This window comes from Oryx dammah, unplaced genomic scaffold (genome assembly GCF_014754425.2).
Source record: "Oryx dammah isolate SB20612 unplaced genomic scaffold, SCBI_Odam_1.1 HiC_scaffold_25, whole genome shotgun sequence".
Lineage (NCBI taxonomy): Eukaryota > Metazoa > Chordata > Mammalia > Artiodactyla > Bovidae > Oryx > Oryx dammah.
This window is the reverse complement of record NW_024070209.1, coordinates 36,698,197-36,721,505: the sequence shown is the minus strand read 5'-3', so window position 1 is coordinate 36,721,505 and position 23,309 is coordinate 36,698,197. Positions and strand designations below refer to the sequence as shown.

Genomic DNA, 23,309 nt, shown 5'->3' with positions numbered 1-23,309 from the left:
TGGCATCAGCGAACTGGTCTATAGGCCACATGTGGCCTGTGATCTGGTTTTGCACAATCTGTGTAAAATAAATTTTACATTTAAAATTTTTTTTAAAAATCAGAAAAGAATATTGTGTGGCATATGAAAATGATATAAAATTAAACTCTGTGTCCACACACACGGTTTTACTGGAACACAGCCGTGCCCATGGGTTCACGTATCATTGATGGCTGCCTCTGTAATACACAGTGGCGGAGTTTCAACAGAGTATGGCCTACAAAGCCTAAAATACCTACTTACCTCTATTTACTGAAAATGTTTTTGAACCCTAGTCTCAGACCTCAGGTTTGGCGAGCTTTCTGGTAACATTTTCATAAATAAAAGATAAAATCTGGATGTATGGCTACAAAACATTCCATATTTATTGCACTGTTTCCTGTGGTTTTTCAAAGCTGGGACACCAGACATACACAAGAATGTGCAACAGGTACCCAGATGGACAGTCTCCTATTTCCCGTATGCTATTTTGCGCTGTGCAAATCCCCTACATGACGTGCACGCAAGGAGAGGAAAAACAACAGTCACCCACCATGCTAGATTTAAAAGCATTTAATGACATCGCATATATTTAACAGATAGGGCAAAAGTTGAGAGGTACAGGTCATACGACTGAGCACCGGGCCTGAGTGACCAACCTCCCTGTCAGGCCCGGCCTCTGGAGTTCATTCCTATCAATGCCATTTCGATTGTGCAGTAAGATGAAAATTTGTCATTATAATTGTTACAGTGACAGAGAAATGCACACTATGTATCAAAGAGCAAGGTAATGAAGCAAATTATAACACAGTGTGGTAACGCACAAGCAAGTAACCATTACGGTAACATGACTTTGTCCAGTAAATGCCTCGGTTCCACTTGTACACTTACCAATGATTTTAAGGGTTTATTATACATCTAGTTTTATTATACTTTGTACTAGAATTATCTCAAACATACAATATAATGTATTTCAGCAAAAAAAAAAAAAATTGAAATTACAGATTATTTAAAACAGTATCGGTTTTCTATTCCTTCTTGTATCCCGACATTCTTAACTGCTGTCCAGGTTGATGCAGAAAAGCTGCATGTCGTGTGTTAGTAAGTGATGCCAGGTACAAGTGACTTGGTCTGTAGAGTTAACAGTGGGGCTGCACTGTGGCTGCAGCGAGACCATCACACACAATCTGTTTAATCCAGGTTAGACCCATCATGGGCGCTTCTAATCGTCAAACCACTAGGAGTAAATGGGAGAGAATGGTGTTGGGACACTGGGGCGTTTTGTCTGTGGTGAGCACAGGAAATATTGTTTAAGCACCGCTGCCTTGCATACCAACAGCACTAGAGGCAGGTTACTTCCAACACAGCCTCACAAAATTGAGGAACAGTTTAAACACTGAGATCTAATCGATATAATTTCGTTAAAAAAAAATCTGGTCTTCCCTCTGCACCTCAAACTTTTGTTAACTTGGAGATAAAGTGTTTAGGTTGTAGTTTTCCCCACCCTCCCCGAGAAATGCTCTATAAATTAAAAGAAATAAAATCAACCACATGGAGAAACATTTAGGCACAGAGAGTAATGTGTTGGTTCTGAGCTTGCATGCTGGAATTTCACTGAAAAGGTAAGAAGAGAAGGGCAGGAAGTGACAGAAAGGAGTTCACTTCTTTTTGCCAAAAAGGCTGAACCTCTTTTCTTTGTCTTTCTCTTTGTCCTTCTCCCGTTTGCCGGGACTGGACTCGCTGGTGATGGTGACGACGCTGGTGGGCAGGGTCTGAGCCCGGCTGGATGCTGGCGTGCTCTGGGTGCTGGCGGACACCTCGTGTTTATCAGAGGAGATGGCAGAGGAGATGGCCTGGATCCATGTGTTCATTTCCTCCTGGACGAAGGAGGGGGGACACAGGTGAGACTCATCTAAGCTGGATGGACATGAGATACTCTCACTCCACCTGGGTGACCGTCTCAGCTGCTGTGGGTTGGAAAGCTTAATAGCACACCTGCCTGAGAAGGGACAGTGGCTCTCTAACAAACGCCTGCTTCATCAGGACAGTTGTGACCAAGGTTCGATGCTCACCAGAATTCAGTTTACAGTACCTGAAAGCCTCCATTGTAGTATATGGTCGTACAAATGTGACAAGCTGGAAGACTGGCCTATAGCATGGGGGTCAGGTCCTACCCTACAAAGTGCTTTTTCTTTTTTGAAATAGAAATCCATTTGATATACCACATTGTGTAAACTTAACAGAAGTTGCTTTTTTTGAATTTAATGCCCTATGCATGTTTTCTCATTGGCTGACCATACAGCCAAGTGATGGTTGGTTAAAAGCGGTAGAGTGCAGTGGGCACAGAGGGGAAGCTCCTAGCTGGGCTGTGGGCTCCACCCCAGTTTGGAGACCACCTCCCTGTGTGTCACCCACAGTTCTCTTCCACGAACTTCAAGAGACCCTGCGCTAGCTTTCCTGCCAGGGTAGGAGAACAATGAGATGCCATTTACTGCCTCTGACAGACACAGGAGAACAGAACACCTTCCAGCGTCTGTGACTGTAGAGACCAGAGGACAGATGTCACCGCTGATCATCACTTACGTGAAGAGCACCATATATAATGCTCATCAGGCCACAAACACTTGTAAACTGGTATTTGGAAAAAAAAAAAAAAAAAAAGAATCTTAAAAACTTACATCATCTTTGGCTTGGAAGAGGTACTCATTGCCATCATTTAGTCTGTAATTCGAAAGAAGAAAGTCAGTCACAATATAACTTAAGGGAAAAAACCCCTTAACTCTCACATCCTCTGTGGGACACAGGAATCACACTAGAAATGCCCGTCAGAACCCTGCACACATCACTCAATGTGTTCGGGCCTGCATGGGATCGGCAGCCAACCCCGGATATCAAAAGGCCATATAATGGGCCAATACACACAAGTGACTTGTGTGTTTCAATCACTGCATGTGTGCTAAGTTGCTTCAGCCGTGTGTGACTCTTTGTGACCCCATGGACTGTAGCCCTCCAGGCTCCTCTATTCATGGGATTCTCCAAGCAAGAATAGTGGAGTGAGTTGCCATTTCTTCCTGACCCAGGGATCGAACCCACGTCTCTTAGGTGTCCTGGCAGGCGGGTTCTTTTTTTTTTTTTTTTAAGGTGGGTTATTTACCACTAATGCCACCTGGGAAGCCCGTTTCACTCACTGTAAGGATCAAAAATGTTCCAAATGTATCTATACCTGGATTTGTTGTGGCAAAGACCACTTGGATGGACTGATCACTGCTCTAAACTGAAGGCAAGAGAAAGCTCTTTGAAAATCATAAGCCCTTTTGAAATCTTGCCACTGAGCTTATATGCCCCACAGTAACAAATACTAGACTTTTTTTTGAACTGGCAGAAAGTCACAGCAAAGGTCTCCTAGATTTCTCTTCTTAACATACATCTCAGAACCGAAGAAACTGCCCTGGTGAGGCCATCGCTGTGACACAGAGGGGACTGGCTGGGAGGGCTGCGTCAAGAGGAAGGGGGCATTACTGGTGCGGGAGTCGGGTGCTCTCTGCCAACGTCCCAACCCTCTGACACTGCGTCAGGGAAGTACAGAGGGAGGCAGCCAGGGAGCCTGGCTGTCTGTGCCGGATGTTACAGTATGTAAAGTGTCTCAAGGCCGGACCAGCCCTCTGTGCTCACCAAGAGCTCAAGAAATCACACCGCCTGAATTGCTCTCATTTGTGGTCCTTGGCCTCGTCCAGCTGGCGTGAGACACACCCGTAACCAAGGACCAAAGCTTTTCAGATCCCAGAGCAACAGATCAGATTAGTATTAATATCATCCTAACTACTAACATTTTCACTTTTTATGTTTTTATTAAAAAAACTTGATTTTTCTGCCCATTTCCAAGGATAAGCAGAACTTTTGAGCTTGGATCCACTCCTGGGGGAGTCGAATGTATTCTACAGGGTAGAGACACATGGACTGGATGGTTCCAGAGGCGTCTGGAACATCCACTGGGTGAGTCAGGGGAGCAAGGGGCCCCCTCCTTCCTGTTTGTCTCCATCCAGCTCTTGAATGACTCAGTTGACCTGTCTCCAGAAAAGTCATCAGCAAAGAACAGCATGTCCTAGGACTGGATTAGCTGCACAATGGGGAAACTATTTTTCTAAGTGCCCCTTAAACTGTGAGATGTGACGAGCTCACCCTGTCTTAGAAATACTAAGTTCCAGCTGATAAGAAATGAAAGCTCTTTTTCTGCAATGTTAGCTGTGCCGTTCACCACAGAGATGCTGGGGACCCTAACTGAGATGTGTGCCTATCCCGTCTGTCACTCTGTTGGTAACTTTTTAAACGGTAGAGGGGAGAGGAACCAACTGATCATAGCATCTAAGAAAACCAATGCCTGGAGTGAAAATCAACACACACACCCCCACTCTCTGGCAACTCTTACCTGAGCTTGAACACGTGCTTCTTCTTCTTGTAATCAAGGGCCACTTCACAGATGGCTTCTTTCAAACTCACAGGGACCTCGCTGTGGTAGGGGATTCCTGAAGCAGCCGTCTTTGCGTCTTTGTAGAAACCCATTTCTTGGTTATTTATGACACAATAAACATTGTGCCAGGACCTGAGCCATAAAGAAAGGCACGACAAGGTTTTGCTTCGAGCCACACCCCCTTAAAGAACTGACAGTCCATTTAATATGAAAATGGTCCCCACACAACATGGCACGATTCTGTTATAATAAAAGCCCTTTCTAAACTGTTAAAAATAAACAATGAAGCAAAATTCCTCTGCAGACTCCCAAGACAAAACCATATGTTGCTACAATGGCAGGTTTTGAAGGATACTTTTTGCTCTGACTTTGAAGAAAAACACAGTGCCCTCTTCTATTAAATAAAGAGACTCCCGGCTCTGACTGGAAAGCTTTTTGTGGGTGTTTGATACCCTCTCGTGGTAATGGGGTACAGGCAAGTCTCCTTATTGGAAACATGCCTGTCCTTAAGTAGCTGTTCAACCTCAGCTTCATTCTGTAATGTGGCCTGGCAACCTGATAGGGAAGCAGACTCAGGGCCATGAGCACGTATGGTGCACTGGCTGAGTTAGAAACAGGCAGCCTTCCTCCTCCCAGGACATGACCAACTGCCCTAAGACACTGCTTTTATCAGAAGACACTTTACTGCCACCTTCCTGTATTAACAAATAAATTATACTGTTCTCAATGTGGATGGCAGCTCTCAGATGGGATTCCCTTATACAGTGTACAACCTGTACCACTGTACGTGGTGGGTCCCAGGCAGTTTAGTTTAATGGTTAAGCACACAGGCTGTGGAGTCAGATAAGTTTTACTAGGGTGTGCCAGCTGTGCCATTTACTAGGGTATTACACAGGGTGAGCTTTCTTAACCTCCCAGAGCCTCAGTTATGAACATAATAAAAGTAGGGCTATTGGGAGATAATCAGTATAAAGACTGCTAGGAGAAAAGTGACTTAAACAACCCATATTAAGCAACCCACTTAAACAACCCACAAGGAGGAAAAATAACAGTGAAATCACTTCACTCTAGGGAAGACTCATCCCTCTCAATCTAGTGGCATTCCTTCTCAGGCCTACTAAGGCCTCCTCTTGTTGTTCTCTCACACACTTAACTCTTCCTTGTCTTTCTTGGTGAATAAAAAGCACTCTACTCCCACTTCCCAAGAAGGATGTGATGCCCGAGAAGCTACAGAACCAACCAGACACACAAACACACACTCCCCTCTCAATCGACAGCTGTCCACCTCCACCTCTAACGGGCTGACTTCCCCTAGGACTGCCGGCCTCTGTGCTGTTACCTGCTCGAGGCCTTCTTATTGTGGGCCTCCCACTCATGCTTCCGGTTCAGGAAGCCTTCCATCTGGGCCGAGGGTGTCTCCTGGGTCCTGGCTGGCAAGGTGGCAGCACTCTGGGCTGGGAGAGCAGTCTTGGCTTTGCGATCAGAGGTGGGGGAGGGGATGGGGCTGGACTCTTTCGAGCTCGTCCTCTGTTCTGCAGCGCCGTTGACCATTTCGCTGGTGTCCACTGTTTCTGCCATCTAGGGACAGCGGAGAGGCCATTCAGCTAACCCCGTGAGCCCTGGGGGGGACCACATACGCTCTGACTCGCACACGTGGCTGTGTATAAATGCCTGGCACAGATCGAGGCAGTACAGTAAAACCATTGCACATCCCACAAAGCCAGCTGGACACCAAGGACATTAGAAGGTGGGGGTGGATTAATACCCGCCCGTTTATGGGGAGATGAGAAAAGCGAAATGCCAGGATGAGTTTTACTGCACTCTGCTCCTCTGATCAATCCATTTTCTCTAATAGAACTCAGATCATTTCCTCTTATGGTTACGTTAAAACGAAAAGACAACATTAACAATCACACGTATTAAATATGAAAGAGCGGACGTTATACAGCAGCCACCTTACAACCAAGGACGCCACCAGAAGGGCTGGAAGTTGAAGCGAAAGGGCATTCACAAACAGATCGATAGACAACTCTATCAGAGCTACACGGCATTCCCCCAGAGTCAGACAAAAAAGACCTTCAGTTTCTGAAAATGCTCTCCAGCTCCCCTCCCCGCCCACCTCCCAATACATGGTCATAAACACATGCAAAAATTAAGACAGCAATCATGCACTTCATGTCTACCATCCCCGTTAGACTTTGGAACTTAAGAGCTGGAAGGAAATGAGGCAAGTCAACGAACATCAATGTAACCACGTCTGCCGAAGTTGTATCGTGAGTGGGTTGTAGTTTGTGTTAAAGGAGCTGGAAAAGCCAATCACAGTCACTCAACACCACACGGCTATTTACCCCCAAACAAAGACAGAACCAGGGCCTTCCCCATCACGTGCTGGTTGATCACGGTGCCTTGCTGCACTGAGACGAGGAAGCCCAGCCAGCCAGGCTTCCAGCAGCTCTGACCCTTCAGGCTGGAGTCGTCTTCGGGAGTTGTTCCTTCCCAAGCTCATTGCTATGGTAACCCTCATGGCTTTTCGGCTTGGGAAATGCGGTAGGGTCTCCATTCATTATCGCTTTCAGCCTGTGTGCTATCAACTGTGTACCATGAACTGTGTACCATGAACTGTAGCGGGCCCCTGGCTGATACACCCAGGGTGTGGGATTAGCGAGTTACTAAAGCTGGGTGTGGCTGACGCTTTAGTGGATTACAGACAACCTGCACCCCTTGTACACGGACAGACATGGAGGTGTCAATGGCACGCTCATTAGATAACGTCCCCCACCACTGCTGCCCAGAACCAAGTGACACCAAATTAGCAGCAACAACCTCAACAGGATCAATGGGAGACTGGCCACCACTGCTTGAACATCAGATATGTCAACTCTCGGAAACTGGGTATCTCTGCTGGGTCTTACCTAAGTGACAGGGCAGGAGTCAAGTTTATATTCTGTCTAAACAAACTATCACTGTCAGTATCAGAGTTTAGGCTGGGACAAGAGGTAGGCACTTGAAGGGTGTTTGTGATTAGACCTCTTTATCCACACAGCAATGTGGAAACAGGATCGTGAGGGCAGAGGAGATGCATGGTGATTATCCTGGCCTTGCAAGTGACAGCCTGCAGACCTGTGCTTATAAGCAATGGGCTATTTAAATATTTCTCTTGCCTTTCACTTTTAAAGGAGAGACAGAGGGGAAATAATGACCAAACAATAAAACACCCCTGAGTCAAAAGAGAGTGAGTGGACTTTAAGGCTGACTAGTCTGTCTTGGTATGAGATTTCAAGAGACTTCTAGTGGGGAGGAAGTATGAGATTGGTCTGGAAGGCCTGTGTCAGGCATGAGTCCAAGGAGACATGGGGTTAGTGTGGACAGAAACCAGGTTAAAAAAAAAATTAGTGCTGCAGGTGTGACTCAAAAACTGTAAGCGACAGCAATGACCTGGACAGCGGAATGTTTACTGGGAAAGGGCTAAAATTTCTCATACTTGGTCAGACTCCAAGGTAGGTGAAGGCCAGGGGAAGCCTCAGCTGGGGGAAATTCTGCAGCAAAAATTTTTTTCTTTAGAGTTAGAAGGAAAGAGAAAACCCCAAACCAGTATGCAGAGATAATTAATGTTTATGCAAATGAATCACTAATCAAGAAAACAAGAAAAATAAAAGGAACAAAATGAATTTTAATGGACATGTGCTTAAGCATGCCAACAGACAACACGCAACTAGAGACAAACATCAAAAGCAAATCATAGTGCTGTGACCAAACAGTGGGTCCCTGTGGGTCCCCCTACCCCCACCCAACATTGCTTCTCTTTAGCAATTAGTCCAGAGTGCTTTAGTGGCTGGATACACCTGAGACAGTTCAATCAGAAGGTGAACATAAATGCAACATGACAACTAGCAGCACAGGGAATGCCTGATTGGTTTTCTAAGTGCACGAAGCAACACTACTGTCAAAAGGTCATTAACTTGAGTCTCTGCACTGTAACTCAGAAGAATGAAAACAGCTTTTCTTCTTCTGATACAATCCAATTACAACTAAAAATTTGTTCTGGCAAGCTACAATTTAAAAATCTAGATTAAAAATAGGCATGAGAACAAATGCCAAAAACATCATAGCACTCCTTCTCTCTATGCTTATGTGGCTTCTTTTTTTTTTGGTCTTCTGAATACAAAAGGCATAAAATTGGTTATTAGTCCTACTGATACAAAATTTAAACATATATATATGGACACATCACATATATACATAGAGATCAATGACACATTCTATTTGGAGCCAGGAACTGGGCTCCCTAATGACCAAAGATGAAGCAGTATTTTTTTCTAAAATGAATTTTGGTATGTTTTAAGGCAGAGACCCAACAATGGTGCATACTACTCCCAGAACATAAGAAGCTTGGCATCTATCTATATACCCATCTACAGCTGCAAGTAGATAGATATGTACATAGAAATAAGGAAAAAACAAACAAGATGCTATATGATGTTATCCTGACAAAAGAAAAAAAAAGACATGCATCATGAAATGAAAAGACAAATTAGACTTAACTCATGGAGAACACATATCAAAACAGGTCTTCTAATTCCGCTAACATCTAAATATGGCAAATGAGTAAGTGAATGTCTCACACAGCTTTCATGTAATGTGGACCTGGTTTGGTTTTGCCTTTATCGGTACCAGGAAATCATCTCTTTCTTTAGCTTTTATCCCTAAGGAATAGAATTTCTGATAAAACATTTCAATCCCTGCTGGTGGTCTGATAAACAATATCCTAAAAGACTCCTTATTAGAGAGTGCCACAAAAAGTCGTAAGAAAATGAAAAATGAACTGGAAGATTCATACGAGACACACAACGGAATTTCTGTCTAAAGAGACACTGAAAGAACTTCTGGAGCCTGAAGGCAGGCAATGGCTCCTGGGGTGGTCTCCCAAGTGCATCGTTCAAGTAATCAGGGTGAACCAGCATGGCTTTTGTTCCACTGGTTGGAAAAATTTGAACAGTTTGACACCCTGAAGTCATCAACGGGATGGAAAGGCATGGAAATCTGGCTGGGCAGGCTTCCCAAACATGCCGAGAAGTGCTGCCTCACCCGCCAGGATCCACGCCCCAGCAGCACTGATGGTGACCCAGATGGAGGTGGAGGCACCTGACTCCTGAGCCCAGCTGTGTTAACTGCTGTAAGCGAGCCTACCACTCTCAGCTCGGGACTTGGCAGAAAAAAATAGAGGAACTGGATTGTAAAAAGCTAATAAATGATCTGAGGGTCTCAAAACCATTCAGATTCTGCACCTAAAACAGCTTCAACTCTTTTCTATTGTTTCTCAATAAATGACTGCATCCTTCATGGAATGTTACACAGCTGACCTTAGGTTTTAATCTTAGTACCGGAGGTCTCCCTCCTCATCCCCTAGTCTTCCTAGTTCCTGGTGAAATGCCGCAGGTTAATAACATCTGTGAAGGGAGCTGCGTATGGTGCAGGACTGCACCCTGTTAGTACAACTGGATGTGCCATACCTGTCGATTCTAGCTTTCTTCTTCATTTTGCTGTAATCTCATTTAATTTCAATTACTCACGTAAGGCTTTTGCTGCAACATCTTAATAAAGTAAAAAGCTCATGATAAATAAACAAAAATTATGTAGGTTGCTTTCAGGCAATGGAGCATCCATCAGTTAAAAGATTCAAATAAACATGAATTAAATGCAAACAAATATGAAACCAAGGAAGACTACGAATTCAGTAAAATTTTTAACACTGTGGGTGAAGTGGATGCCAAAAGGTCAAACCAATGGTATTTGGAAAGAGTGGCTCTTGACAAACAGTAGCGAACTTCACAGTCCAGACCACGGTTGGTCACTGGCTGTCCGTCTGCTATTAAAGTTTTTGTAGTTTTGGTAGGTTTGAGAGCGGTAACTAACCCGTGGAGATCCCTGTTCAGCCGGCAAACCATTCTGGGAAACTTGGTCTCCTTTTGAAGTATCCCTGTTGGGAAAAAAGGGAAGAGAAGATGGAGGAGAGGAGAGGAGGAAATAGGGAAGGAGGGAAGGTAGGGAAGAAGAAAAGAGGAGAAAGAGAAGAGTAAGGCAGGATGGGGGAGAACACAGATCAACTTTATTAGAGCCTCTCTCTCAGAAAAACATAAACAGCCCTCTTTTACATAATGGGATTTCTTTCTAAAAACTTTCAAGTGTTTCAAATGGACTCTAGATAGAGAGTGAGACCTCAGGCATCAGTGCCCATAGAGGTGCCATTAGTTGTCACGGAGCTTTAACCACAGCAAAATACTCAGCCTTTCAGAAACAGAGAGTAGTTTCTGCCCTTTCTTTGAAATCACCCAGAACTTTCAAAAAGCATCACCGTGCAGTCACTGGCCTGAAATCCAGGTGGTTCACTCCATCCATTTACTCCTGGGGAAGTTGTATGTGTGTGTACACACGTATGCACAGCAGAGAGAGTGCTGTCCACATTCCACTTTCTATGCCAACACAGCAATATTACTATGGACAAGTCAGCGTCCTCAAATGTGACTGTATGATGGGTCTACGCTGTCTGCAGAATGACTGGCAGGAAGGGCACAGTGCAGCACAGGCTCGGAAACTAGCTCCCTAAACCCCACTTGTCACTGCGGCTGGGTGCAGGCAGGCGGGCTGCTGCTGACTCACCACTGCTGCTGCGACTCAGTCTCCTCGGAGACCTTCGTGCTCGGCTCGGGGGAGGGCGGCCGCCTCTTCCTCTCCTCTTCCTCTTGCTGTCTGCGCACTTCCAGTAGCTCCAACTGAGGGAGAACACCGTGATGTCCGGCAGAGCCCCAAACTCTGCCTCTTTTAAGGAAACGGTTCCAGGTGAGCCCTATTTGAGTGTTCTACATTGGATCACACAGGACGACCTGGAGCTCTGACATCCTAAGCCAAAGCTCATTAACGTCACAGGAACTGAGGCAACAACCCCAAGCCACAGGAAACCAAGGTCTGCGTGATGAAGCAGATCCACTGTACGGGCTGGCAGACTCCTGGGAGTTGTGTGTGGCACTGGGACATTGAGTTTAATTGCTACATGAACTCTGCAGCCCTTGAATTCACTGAGGAAGAAAGCAGCTGAGTGGGAAGGTCCATGTCGGACTTCCCATCAGAGCTCAAACACCACTAAGGCAGCACTGCAGTAACTCCCAACGAGGCTTCTTGTGCTGCGGTGGGAACTGGGTTTAGCTAAACCCCAATAACACATTTTAAAAAGCCACAAACTAGTCCAACTGAAACTAATCCATTTCATGAGCAGTGAGTACCACAGCATTCCGTTTTAGCACAGAAGTATACATGTATAGCTGAGAAGCCCAGAATCGTAAGAACATCATTTCTGTACAGCATAAAGAATCAGCTTTCCACCGGCAGTGCAAGTGTCTCGGGAGAGAGATCACCAGTGAGCAAGTCCTATTCTAAAGCCTTTATTTTGGCAGAAGAGATCATCAGGACTGGGGAGAGCCTGGTGGTCTAGGATAAGCTACTCCTGCCTGATGGGAATTCCAATTCTGAAATCTGAAGATAACTGTATAGCTAAGATCCCTAGGAACCACAGCTTCTATGAGATATAGGAGAGAAAAAAAAAAAAAACAGATCAAAAGAGGAAAGCAAATCCCAATCAATCAATGCCCAGACAGCAAGTGATCACAGATCTCCATGCCCAGGAAGTGACTGAGGGGGCAGCTGCCCTGGGCCATGTCCCCAGGTCCTGTACCAAGAGAAACACCAAGTCCAGGAAGACCCTTCATGCTTCTAAGAACAGAGCAATGACATAAGCTCCCAGGTCTAGGTGAGCGGGAAGCACCACAGAGCACCCCGGCTCCCAGTGGTCACTCACCGTCGTCAGTCTTTCCAGGGCAGAGAACCTCTCGTCCCAGGTCGCTGCAGACTTTTCAAAAGCCTCATGGCGCTTGATGAGCTTCTCAACCTCGTCCACGCTCTGGCCTATCTCTCGGCTGGACAGGTAGGGCTCCTGCCCGAGCAGCCAGGCCTCAGCCACACTGGCATCCCTTGAGAACTGATGGACCTCTAAGACTGAACAGAGAGCCGAGAGTGAGAATGTGGGCAGGTGACTGGGCAGCCGGGGGTGGTGCTGCCCTCTAGTGGCAGCTGCCTGCACAAGCAGCCTAGTCTAGTCCAGACCTGCTCTGTCCACATAACATCAGGGGAGCTACATGTGCAACTTCTACTAGCCACATTAAAAACAGGTGAAATTAATTTTAGAAGCACATTTTAGACAACCTGATATATCAAAATGCTATTTCAACATGTAATCAGTAAAAAAAAAAAAAAGAAAAATTACTGAGCTGTGTTACATCTTCTTTCTTTTGTATTTGAAATTTCATACTTGGAGCACATCTCAATTTGGACCAGCACAGTACAGGTTCTAAAGAGCCCCATGAGAACAGTGGCTGCCACAAGACCATGTAGGACCAGAATATACGCTCTGCTCACTCAGCCCTACTACAGTGAAGTAAGCTTTGGAGCCCTGCAGGAATTCACAGCCTATGTTCAACCAGACGACCCTGATGGAGCAGCCATTCACCGATCACACTTTCTGGGTTGGAAGTGCTATGTTTTACTTTGGGGGTTGAAAGGGAGGGAAGGGTCTGGGAGCCCTACACAAAATGGAGATGGTATGGGCTAAAGGGCTTCTGCTTTATTCATTCTGTCCTCCACGCAAGAAAACACAGCGTGGCCTCCACCCACTGCACTGTGAGAAGGCAGGTCAGATCCTGCTCTGTCTCCGCTGGGGCTGGCTGGCACTTTCACTACACACTAAGCAGCAGTGCCCAGGGCCGTTCAGGTAAGAAAAACACTGCGGGCAGTGTCCGCGTCACCCTGGTGGCCCGAACGCTGCACCACATGAGGGACTCTTCACCTCATCAGGACTGCTCAGCACACAGCCTGGTGCCTAGCTCACAGTGCAGGGTGTACCCTGGGCTTTGCTTAACTGAAATGAACCTGCCCAGGGAGTGGGTGAAATTAAGAGACCAAATTCTCACCCAGAGAATGGTCAAGAGTGGGACTTCTTGAGCTGAGGCACTCAAGAAATGAGGCCTAACATTTTTTAGAAAAGGACCTTCGGATTCTGCTTCTAGAAAGCACTTCTGGTACCTGAGAATAAGGCTGAAGCCTGGAGCCCCAAGCACAGAATGGCAGAATACAGTAAATACGGTAAATGATGCTTCAGTTGGACTACCTCTGATGTTCATAAATACTACTCCCAATACTGTATGTTACAAATTCTGTTAGCTCACATATTCTCCTATAAAATGAGACTAAAAATAGAACCTACCGCAGAAAATTACTGTGGAAAGTAAATAAAGAAAAAACATATAGAATACTTAAGAATAATGCCTGCTTCACTGACAATTCTTTATCATTGTTAGCTTTCATTAAGACCTAACCAAGCCAACTTTCCATCTTCTTGACTCTGCAGTAACAATTCTTCCTAAAGATAACTGGGGGGTGGGGGTCTCTTTACTGCGCTCCCCCAGAGGGATGCTCTGCACACCTAGACACCACTCACAACAGCACTGAGATCAATCATGGGAATGAAAGACAACAAAGGTGACACAGGGAACAACTTAAAAATACTTATTAGCATGAAAGAGTTAAATAAGATATTAAAAAACAAACAGAGAGGCTCCAAAAATCAGTAAGATATAACACTGTATCAAACCAGTTAAAGCAGGTAAATAAACTCGCTTGCTTTCAGTGGGGACCCAGAAAGAGCAGAGAAATTTGGTATATCCTTACTCAGTCTTAACCACTCCCATCGGTCTTCCCACTTGTCAATCATTTCTTTTCTCTTTTCTGTCAACTGCAGTAACTTCTCCTTGATCTGTGAGAAAAGAAGGACCCCAGGGACATCTTAATAGACTGGACCACATCCTCCTAGTCTGCCCCTTGATGGGCTACTTTATGTATGAAAAACACATTTTACATAGAGATCACCACTAACATAGGAAAGATCTGAGAACCACTCAGTCCATCTGTGTGCCAGGAGAGGAGAGAAAAGCATGGCAACCGGAGGGCGCTGGGAAGAAGGCCAAGCTCTACCCAAAGTTGCTCTGTTGTGAGGTGGCCAACAACGTATCAAGCCCTCTCCAGACTCCAGGGCTCCCGGGTTGCACACATGCAGGAAGAGAGGGGCAGTGAGAGGGCCAAGCCCCAAGCTCTCAGAGGGCACGCCTGAGCCCTAGAAGGGGGCCTCACGCTGACAGCCACTTACCTCTGTATCACCAGCATCCTAACTTGACTTAGCGACCATGCACTAAAGAGCAAATTGATCTAGGGCATAGGGGACAGAGAAGGGTGTCACCCACGCAGAGGACCAATGGAGGAGGTGAGAGAGAACCAACCCTCAGCCATGGTCCTTGAAAACTGTCTTCTGGGCCACAAATTGATTGGTTTTAGACCTACAGTCTTGCCTAAATGCCTTATTCTAACACACAAGAAAGAAGCAAGCAGTTTTGAAATACATGTAAACATGTGCTTACGTATGTATGAATGCAAACACAGATTTCTCCCTGTGTGTAAATATATATGCATACACATACATACGTACAACACATACATACACACCCACGAGAGGCATTCTACATCTGAACACCAGCTGCGCTCACCCCTGGGCCCCAAAGCAAAGCAGCACATACCTCCTCAGATGCGTAGTGCTTCCTTGCCAGCAGGGATTTCCCCAGTTCAATGCAGGTCGTAAAACTGTCATTACGAGCGTCGATTTCAGCTTTGATACCTTGATGATTATTCATCAATAGTTCAACAGATGACACATCCCTAAAATTATACAAATAATACTTTCTTTATGAGACCAAGCTTTTAAATGCTCGTGCAGGTTTCTAAACAGGTAATTACTCTGATGGAAAACTGACAGCACGGTGTCTGATTCACAGTCTGCGCCCAGGTTGGGTCACAGAGCTGCAGCATGGAGGAGGAGTATTTCAGGGCCAGCTTTGCGCCTGCCCACTTTACTTTGCATGTGTTTGTGCTACAGTCATTCTTCTCAGTGGAGGCCAGAAAAACCACTGGATCTCTGTTCAAACTTCTAGTTTAAAATCCAGTTCATCCTCTTCAAGAAGGTTCAGAGTAACAGGTATCCCCGGTCATGCCCTACTGAGCTGCCAAAGGTTCAGGACTTGTTTCAAAGAGCAGTAAATACTGTCTCCTTATTTAGACATGAAGACAGAGCAGAAATCAGCTAAGAAATCAGTGACGCCATGAAGATTCCTCATCCATCAAAACCTACTGACTGGGAAGTCATGACCAGGGGAAACATAACTGCTTCATACATGTAATAACCGTATTTCTCCTCTTGGGGCACAGTCCCTTTCTCAATTATGGTGGGTGCTGGAGCCAGCAGGGGTGAATGGGAGGTTGTGGGTGTGCCTGCCTGTTCACCTACAAGCTTCTTTTCACTGCTCTGCATGAAACACGGCCAAAGAGAAGATATAGGACAAACACTAAATACCAATCCCAGGACCCCATTATAGCAGATGTGGAGGGTCAGAGGTACCTTTAGTAATGTGCATAAGAAAGGACAGAGTATTTTTTTAACCTAACAGACACAGAAAAGCCATCTTGTTCCAGGGGTAACATTCACTAACAGACCCAAGATCCATAGCTGCTGTGAGGCATGAGGCCCACAGATGAGGGTGGGAGGGCCTAGGTGAGCGTGGACCCTGGGGACAGGGTCGGGGAGAACCAGGGAGGGCTCCACAGGGCTCCTAATGACACTGGACGCCTCCTTCCCTGACAACTGCGTGCAGAGTGAAACAGTGGCGCCCCCTCACCCCAGGGCCCTTTCCCGCCCCTCCTCTGAACAGGAAGCTCTGGGGCAAGGCCCTGGTCAGGAAGGCAGGCAGCGTTACCGGGGCTTCTCCTGGGCTTCAATCTGCCGGATGACATCCTCCATCCATAGCATGAGGTCGCGCACCATGCTGAAGAAGCGGAACTTGTCTCCTGTGTCCACCAGCCGCACCCTGCGGCCTTCGCAGGCGTCCAGCAGGGCCTTCCACGCTTCCAGCACCTCGTTCTCCCGTTTTTGGATGTCGTCAGCCTTGTCGCCCGCGTAGGCTGCCTGGAGGCGGGCCGCGTCTTCCTGCAGCTGCCGCACCTGTGAAGCCGCCGGGAGGTGAGCCGGGCCAGAGCTGGCCTCTGAGCTACCACCCCCACTGCCCACTCCCTCTTATGCACTGTCCCCGCCAGTGACGGAGCCCTGCTCAGGAAAGGCCCTTGGAGGCGGCCCGGTGGGCAAAGCTGGCACAGAAATACATGGCACGCCTCCACATACCCAAAAATAAATACCTAATTTGCTCCTGCACAGTATAGAAGGTGTTCTTTATCACAAACGAGAAACTGCCAAGAACAACTCATTTTGAAAACGCCTTTTCTGTTGCTACGTGATGTTGCTGCACACACATCACCTGTAAGAGCTCCTACAACAGAATATTCCAACTTGAAAAACAAAAACGCCACACTCAAGGTAGTTGGAAAAAATAAAAACTGATGCCAAAGAAGATAAAATCTTAAGAGCCAAATTTCAACAGAAAGCTTTGGGGAACAAGAATGAAAATGAGTCTTATGAGAAGATGCTACCTGGAGATACTGTAATTTGTCATCTCTCATTTGGCAAAAATGGAAGCTTCATGACGTCTATGCCAGAGAGCTAACTCACCGCTGATGGGACAAACAGCTTACAGCTCCTACAGAAGGCATAAACAGTACCCACTGGAACCACAAACGTGTGTGCCTTTTGATGTTATGATTCCACTTGGTGGAATTTATCCTACATATACTTTTACACTTTTAGGAAATGATATACATGTAAGGTTATTTATCATCGCAATGTCTGTAATTATGTCAACAGTAATTATATAATTCAAATTCTTATTGAGAAGGTCCTTAACTTGTAAATGTGTATGAGTGCATCTGGTTTATTTATTTTAATCATCGAGGATGGTCATCCAACCGTGTCTGCAAATGTGGCAAACAGGCTCCCAGGCAGGCATGATAAAGAAAGGGGACAGGCTCTAGGAAAAGTGCTCCAAGATGATGGGGCTATGCGGAAAGGCAAAGCATACAGAGTGCAGAGTATCAACTTTCCGTGTGAAAAGGGGAAAAAACAACAAAAGGCTTTCATGCTTTTGTTGGGGGTGGTAGGGATGGGTGGAGGGAGGATACATCATTACAAGGAAACTCATAACCATGGCTTGTCTGATATCCAAAAATTACCCTCTCTTATGTTTTACATAAAGTACATAATAGTAATGCTGTATATGTGATTTGATTTCCATACCCTAAGAGACTTCTGTAAATATCCTGCAATTATGGCTCAGGTATACATTCACATGACAATAAGCAAGTTCCTAGGGAGCCATTTGAATAGATAATGTTCTGTGTGTGTGTGCACGTGTGTGTTCGTGTCCAGTCATGTCGACTCTTTGTGACCCCATGGACTGTATCCTGCCAGATTCCTCTGTCCATAGGATTCTCCTGAAGAATACTGGAGTGGGTCCTTTTCCAAGGGATCTTTCCAACTCAGGACTGAAGCCCTATTTTGCATCTCCTATATTGGCAGACAAATTCTTTACTACTAGTGCCACCTGGGAAGCCCAGTCTCCTGTGTGGCTAACCTAATCTTTCTAAATAAGTAAAGAAAAAAACCAAAAAACAACCTTTTCCTATGCCTCTACTTGTTTTTAATTTGTGCTCACAACAAGAAAACAAGATGGACGAGGACAGCAACAGTAGGATGTGCACGAGAATGAGCTACTGTCTGAGGAGTCTCGGCAGAGCATCCTCGAGCCCCCTCAGTCCTCTGCTCCCCCGCAGAATGGAGGATGGTGGTGGCCAGCTGGCCCCAAACTCTGCCGGCTTCTGGAGTCCGCCCACAAGCCCTCCCTTCTGCTCTGGCTCTGCTGTTAGTGCACAAGGGGTGGGGCACACACACTTCTGTGGCTGAAATGGCCTGGCCCATCGGGTACGAAGAGGTGTACACCATCAGGCTTGACAGGGTAGATTCCTGCCCTGGGTGTTCCTGGACTCGCAGTGGGCTCCCTCATCTCTCTGAGCCTCACATGGTGAAGGAATTTAATGAAACAATGAGAGAGCAACTCCCCATTTCTGCAGTTTCTTGAAGTTCTAAAAGTAAATGATTTTATAGGTGCAGAGGAAAGACCTGCTGCTAGTAAGCCTCCTAGGTATTGTGGAAGTTCTCTGAAGCTTTTTAGAAATGGTAACAAGAATTAAAGAACGTTTATTCTGGGAGTTAGTGAAGGACAGGGAAGCCTAGCGTGCTGTAGTCCATGGGGTCAATAAGAGTCGGATACAACTGAGCGGCTAAACAACAAATAGAGTTCTTGCTATGGCATATGCTCTGTACACGCTGTAATCGTTAAAGCATTAGGGAACTCAAGGTTAGGGAGGAAACTAAACTCCCAGCGATAGTGAGACAGGCTCAATTGAGGCCTGGGTCTGACCTTCTCTGGTGGCCTTGCTCCAAGTGCACAACAGATCAGACTGCATTCAGGATCCTGACACGCGCACATAGTACTCCAGGACCTTTTATGGGAAGCTGATGAACTTTTGAACAGAGAGACTGCCAGCTCTGAAGGAAAGACTGGAAACCCTCACACTGCACGGCAGGCTCTTTTAAATTCTGCCTGATGTAGACCCTCAGCCACTCCACATATTTCTTTTAAATATTCCCTCCACATCTTCCACCTCTTTGATGGACATGGTGAAGCCACTTAATCTGAGTGGAGCTGCACCTGTGACCTATCTTTCCTTCTATAAGGAGCAGATTAAGGGGAAGAGAATGGCAGTAAGGGTGGTCCCTCCATAGAGCAACCCCCAGAGCACACCAAAGGAGGCGGACACACTAGGTTTCAGGGGCTGGCAGAACCTGGGCTGCCTGTCTGTGTCGAGATTTGTTGGCACACAGACACGCCCTTCATTTTCAGATTGTCCATGGCTGCTTCACGCTGCAGTGGCAGAGCAGAGTAGTTGTAATGGACTGTATCTCCCACAAAAGCCAAAAATATGGACCATCTGGGCTTCTACAGAAGAAGTCCGCTGACCCCTGTACTAGAACACTGATGTGTTCCCAAAAGACAGAAACAAATCCTCTGATGTCCTCAGGATATCTTTAATAAAACAGACTTCTCTAAGATCATGAAATTTAAGGGAAAAAACATACAATTTAATTTTCATCTAACAGACATAAGACTGCGCCAGAAACTGCAGAAACGAGTCTATGAACTAGAAAGTGACTGCACTACGGATCCTTGCTGTTATGTTGTTATCACTTTATCCGAAATCTTTTAAACAAAGCCTTAGTGCTAACCACTCTCTGAGAGGGGAAAGGGCCAGGCACACTACAACGTTAGAATCTTATTTTCTCTATTCTCCAATACATAACTCAGACTCTGGTTGATGCAAAATAATAAGGTATCGTTTTGGAAATTATTCTGAATGGATGTGCTCAGTCGTGTCTGATTCTTTGTGACCCTATGGACTGTAGCCTGCCAGGCTCTTCGGTTTGTGGAATTTTCCAGGCAAGAACACTGGAGGGGGTTGCCATGCCCTTCTCCAGTGAATCTTCCGACGCAGGGATTGAACCCATGTCTCCTGCATTGGCAGATGGGTTCTTTACCACTAGCACCACCTGGGAAGCTGACTCTGGATAGACATGCCAACAGAATTTAAATTTTTGAGAAGGTCCATAACCTGTACATGTGTGTGTGCAGCTGGTTTACTATCTTAATCATGATGACAGACATTCGACGGTGTCTCCAAATGGGACAGAGAGCACTATGGACTGATAAGTTCTCCTAAATGGAGCGTTAAAACAATGTCTAACGTGTGTGTGCACATGTATGTGCATTTAATTTGGGGCATTCTCTGAGGCACAGTTGAGGAGCCAAGGAGTGGAGAGAGATGTTGAGAGGGGCACAAAGACGCTGTATGAAAAGAGAACCTCCCACCAGCCCAGGGTGGCACCCCGCCTACCTGAGTGCCCAGGGCCTGGATGTCGTGCTCAAAGGTGGTGTGCATTCTCTGTAAGGTCTCCACTGTGTTCTGATCTCTCCCGAGCTCCTCGGGGAGTTTCTTGTGTTTGTCCTGGATGCGCCCAAAGATCTCCTTGGCGTCGTGGTAAAACTTGTGCAGTTCATAGGAGGCAGCAAGGATCTGTGTTCTGGTGTCAATGAGCTCCAGGAGGTCGGCCCAGGCCTCGTTGAGCCCATCCTTCCACTCGGCGATAGTAGCAGCATCTGAATGTCCAGAGTTGATGAGCTCGTCTGCCATGTGGTTGACTGTGTCCACACGTTCCTGCCCAATGTTCCCCGTGTCCCGGGCGAACTCTCGGAATCGCTCTTGGAGCATCTGAAATGGGGATGGGCATAAAGAAACCAGTGAGACCACCATGAACACATCATTTACTGATCACTCGAACACCCTTTGGAAAAAAACACCTGACTTAACAGATGTCAGATCCAAAGCCTCACGTCAATCAGGCTTCCTTCTCACTAATGGCAGCAGAGAAAGGCATGGCTCCACCTCCTCTGACCAGAGGAACAGGCACAGAGATTCAAACACGACAATTTCAAGTTGCTCGATGATCAAAGTGCTCAGCTGAAATGAAACCCCATGACCTCTGACTCGAGTCTGGGGTGTTTCCTCTGCTCACAGACAGGGAATGCAAAGGGCCTTCCACAGCCCACCCTGTGCCGTATGCCCACCCGAGTTCTGCTTGTGTTACTTGCCGTGACGTGCTCGTAGTCCTGGCCCAGCTCGTGCGACCCCGCGACCACCTCCCTCTCAGCGATCCACTGCTCCAGGTCGTCCACCTCACGGTTGAGCTGGAACAGCCGGTGTCTCTCATCCAGCTTGCCCCGCCTCTCCTCAGCCAGGTCCTTGAGGCCTGCATATAGCTTGTCCACCTTGGACTGCCGCATGCTGATACGTTCACTGAGGGGAGTGAGACGGGGTGAGGTGGGGGGCAACTTTAAATGCCACATTTTCTTCAGGGAGATAGCAAATGAGGGCAAATGCCAGGAGGTCACATTATACAAAATTTCTCGAAGGAATCTGAAGGCTAACTCAGCCCCAAAAATAAAAGTTAACTTTGACCTCAACTTCAGGTAATAGAACGCCAACATGTAACAAAACACAGTCATTAAGGACAAAGGCCACCCTGACTGTGATGATGGAGGGCGGGGAGAGAAATCGAAATGCTCTACACTGATGGCTCTGAACATCAGGATTTCCTGTGACGTTAAAAAATTATTAGCCTAGGATGCAGGAGCCATCCTCCGTTCTCAGGGGCCACATTGCCAAAGGGACAGAAGACATCCCCGTCTGCATGCATTTGACCTTCTCTGGGCTGTATGCTCTTCCCTCAGGAAGGCGGGCCCTGCTGCTCCCATTTCCTGGGTCCTGGAGGAGCAGCATCCACCCCGCCACTCTGCTTCTACTTCTAACTTCTCTCAGAAGGACAGCCTTCCAGCAGGTAAGTGGTCAGACAAGGACTCACTGATGCCCAGCCTTGGAGATGACGAAGGCCACCTTCCTGAAAGAGCCCCATCCCAAGACAGCCAAGGACCTCACCTCCAACTTGCCTTGGTTAATGCCCAAAGCCGATCCCTGTCTGTCTGAGACACAAAAGGCAGTTCCAGAGAAAGCCTAAAATGACTACCACAGCAGTGAGCGTGTCAGTCTGGTATGTAACAGGGCAGGGTGCCACACACTCTTTTTTCTTATTCCTGAGGCATTATCAAGACTCAAAATATAGGGGTTAAAAGTGGCATCATTTTGTTCTCTTGGAAGCTCTTTTATTTCACAACTCCACATATCCTTATCCATCGCTCTACCATGGGATTCCCTGGTGGCTTACATGGTAAAGAATCTGCCTGCAATGCAGGAGACCTGGGTTCAATTTCTAGGTCAGAAAGATCCCCTGGAGAAGGGAATGTCAACCCACTCCAGTATTCTTGCCTGGAGAATGCCATGGAGCCTGGCTGGCTAGTCCATGAGGTTGCAAAGAGCCAAACAGGACTGACGACTAAGGGCACACACACATGCTGCTCTACCACAACACCTCCCTAAAATGGACGTCTTTCTAACCCCAGGGCAGGTGCTCTGATCCCCCTGTATGCCCATGCAGATCCATCTGCACTCCTGACTCACGACGCCAGTCATCTCCCAACAGGGCTTGGCCAGCAGGAGATAAGTTAGCCCATGAGAGCAAGCCCTTATGACATAATAGCCTACCCTTCCTGTTCAGCACAGGCCTACTGGGTCTGTTTTAAAAACGCTCCTCAAAGACTCAAGCAGGAGGCCGTGACCAGGAGGAACTGCCAGGCCAGTCTCATGTTCATGAAGCAGCATGTACCTTTCAGGATGGCTGTCGGCCACCAGGGCCCGACTGGTCTTGGAGAGCTGGTGCACTGTCTCCGCGTAGTCCTCCACAGCTTGTTCCAGAATCTGGTGCTTCTTCAACATGGAGACGGCACTCTGCTCATCCTGTACAGACAGGGGACCGTCATACCCACAGCTGCCCCCATCCCCAAATCCAAACTACCTGAAAGCGGACCAGCTGACTGCACAGCACAGGGGGCCTGAAGGAAGACTTGGCAGAAAGAAAAAAAGCCACAAGTGCGATACGGGCAGCGGAGTATGGAGCGTTTCAGGAGTGGTGAGGTGGACTGGGCTGCGGGAGCCTCTGAAAGATGGCCATGAGGGTGGTGCAGTGATGAGGACCCTCTGACATATGAGGTGAAGCCCAGGC

At 46.8% G+C, this 23,309-nt stretch overlaps 1 protein-coding gene across 5 annotated transcripts in view; it reads right to left on the bottom strand.

The window, feature by feature from the left end:
* Window positions 1-576: 576 nt before the first annotated feature.
* SPTBN1 (spectrin beta, non-erythrocytic 1) overlaps window positions 577-23,309 on the bottom strand; it is a 209,816-nt gene continuing 187,083 nt past the window's right edge. For 2 of the 5 annotated variants that reach the window (XM_040224838.1, XM_040224839.1), the window contains 13 exons: window positions 22,914-23,044; window positions 21,286-21,490; window positions 20,531-20,905; window positions 16,390-16,634; window positions 15,160-15,298; window positions 14,261-14,345; window positions 12,336-12,532; window positions 11,144-11,256; window positions 10,400-10,463; window positions 5,826-6,064; window positions 4,445-4,618; window positions 2,697-2,739; window positions 581-1,895 (listed from right to left, as the gene is read on the bottom strand). In XM_040224838.1, coding sequence (XP_040080772.1) covers window positions 1,677-1,895; window positions 2,697-2,739; window positions 4,445-4,618; window positions 5,826-6,064; window positions 10,400-10,463; window positions 11,144-11,256; window positions 12,336-12,532; window positions 14,261-14,345; window positions 15,160-15,298; window positions 16,390-16,634; window positions 20,531-20,905; window positions 21,286-21,490; window positions 22,914-23,044 — 2,229 coding nt within the window. In that variant the 3' untranslated portion in view covers window positions 581-1,676. Of the gene's footprint in view, window positions 1,896-2,696; window positions 2,740-4,444; window positions 4,619-5,825; window positions 6,065-6,834; window positions 10,464-11,143; window positions 11,257-12,335; window positions 12,533-14,260; window positions 14,346-15,159; window positions 15,299-16,389; window positions 16,635-20,530; window positions 20,906-21,285; window positions 21,491-22,913; window positions 23,045-23,309 lie in introns of all 5 variants that reach the window. The other 3 variants (XR_005718414.1, XR_005718415.1, XM_040224837.1) reach the window with 2 other exon arrangements.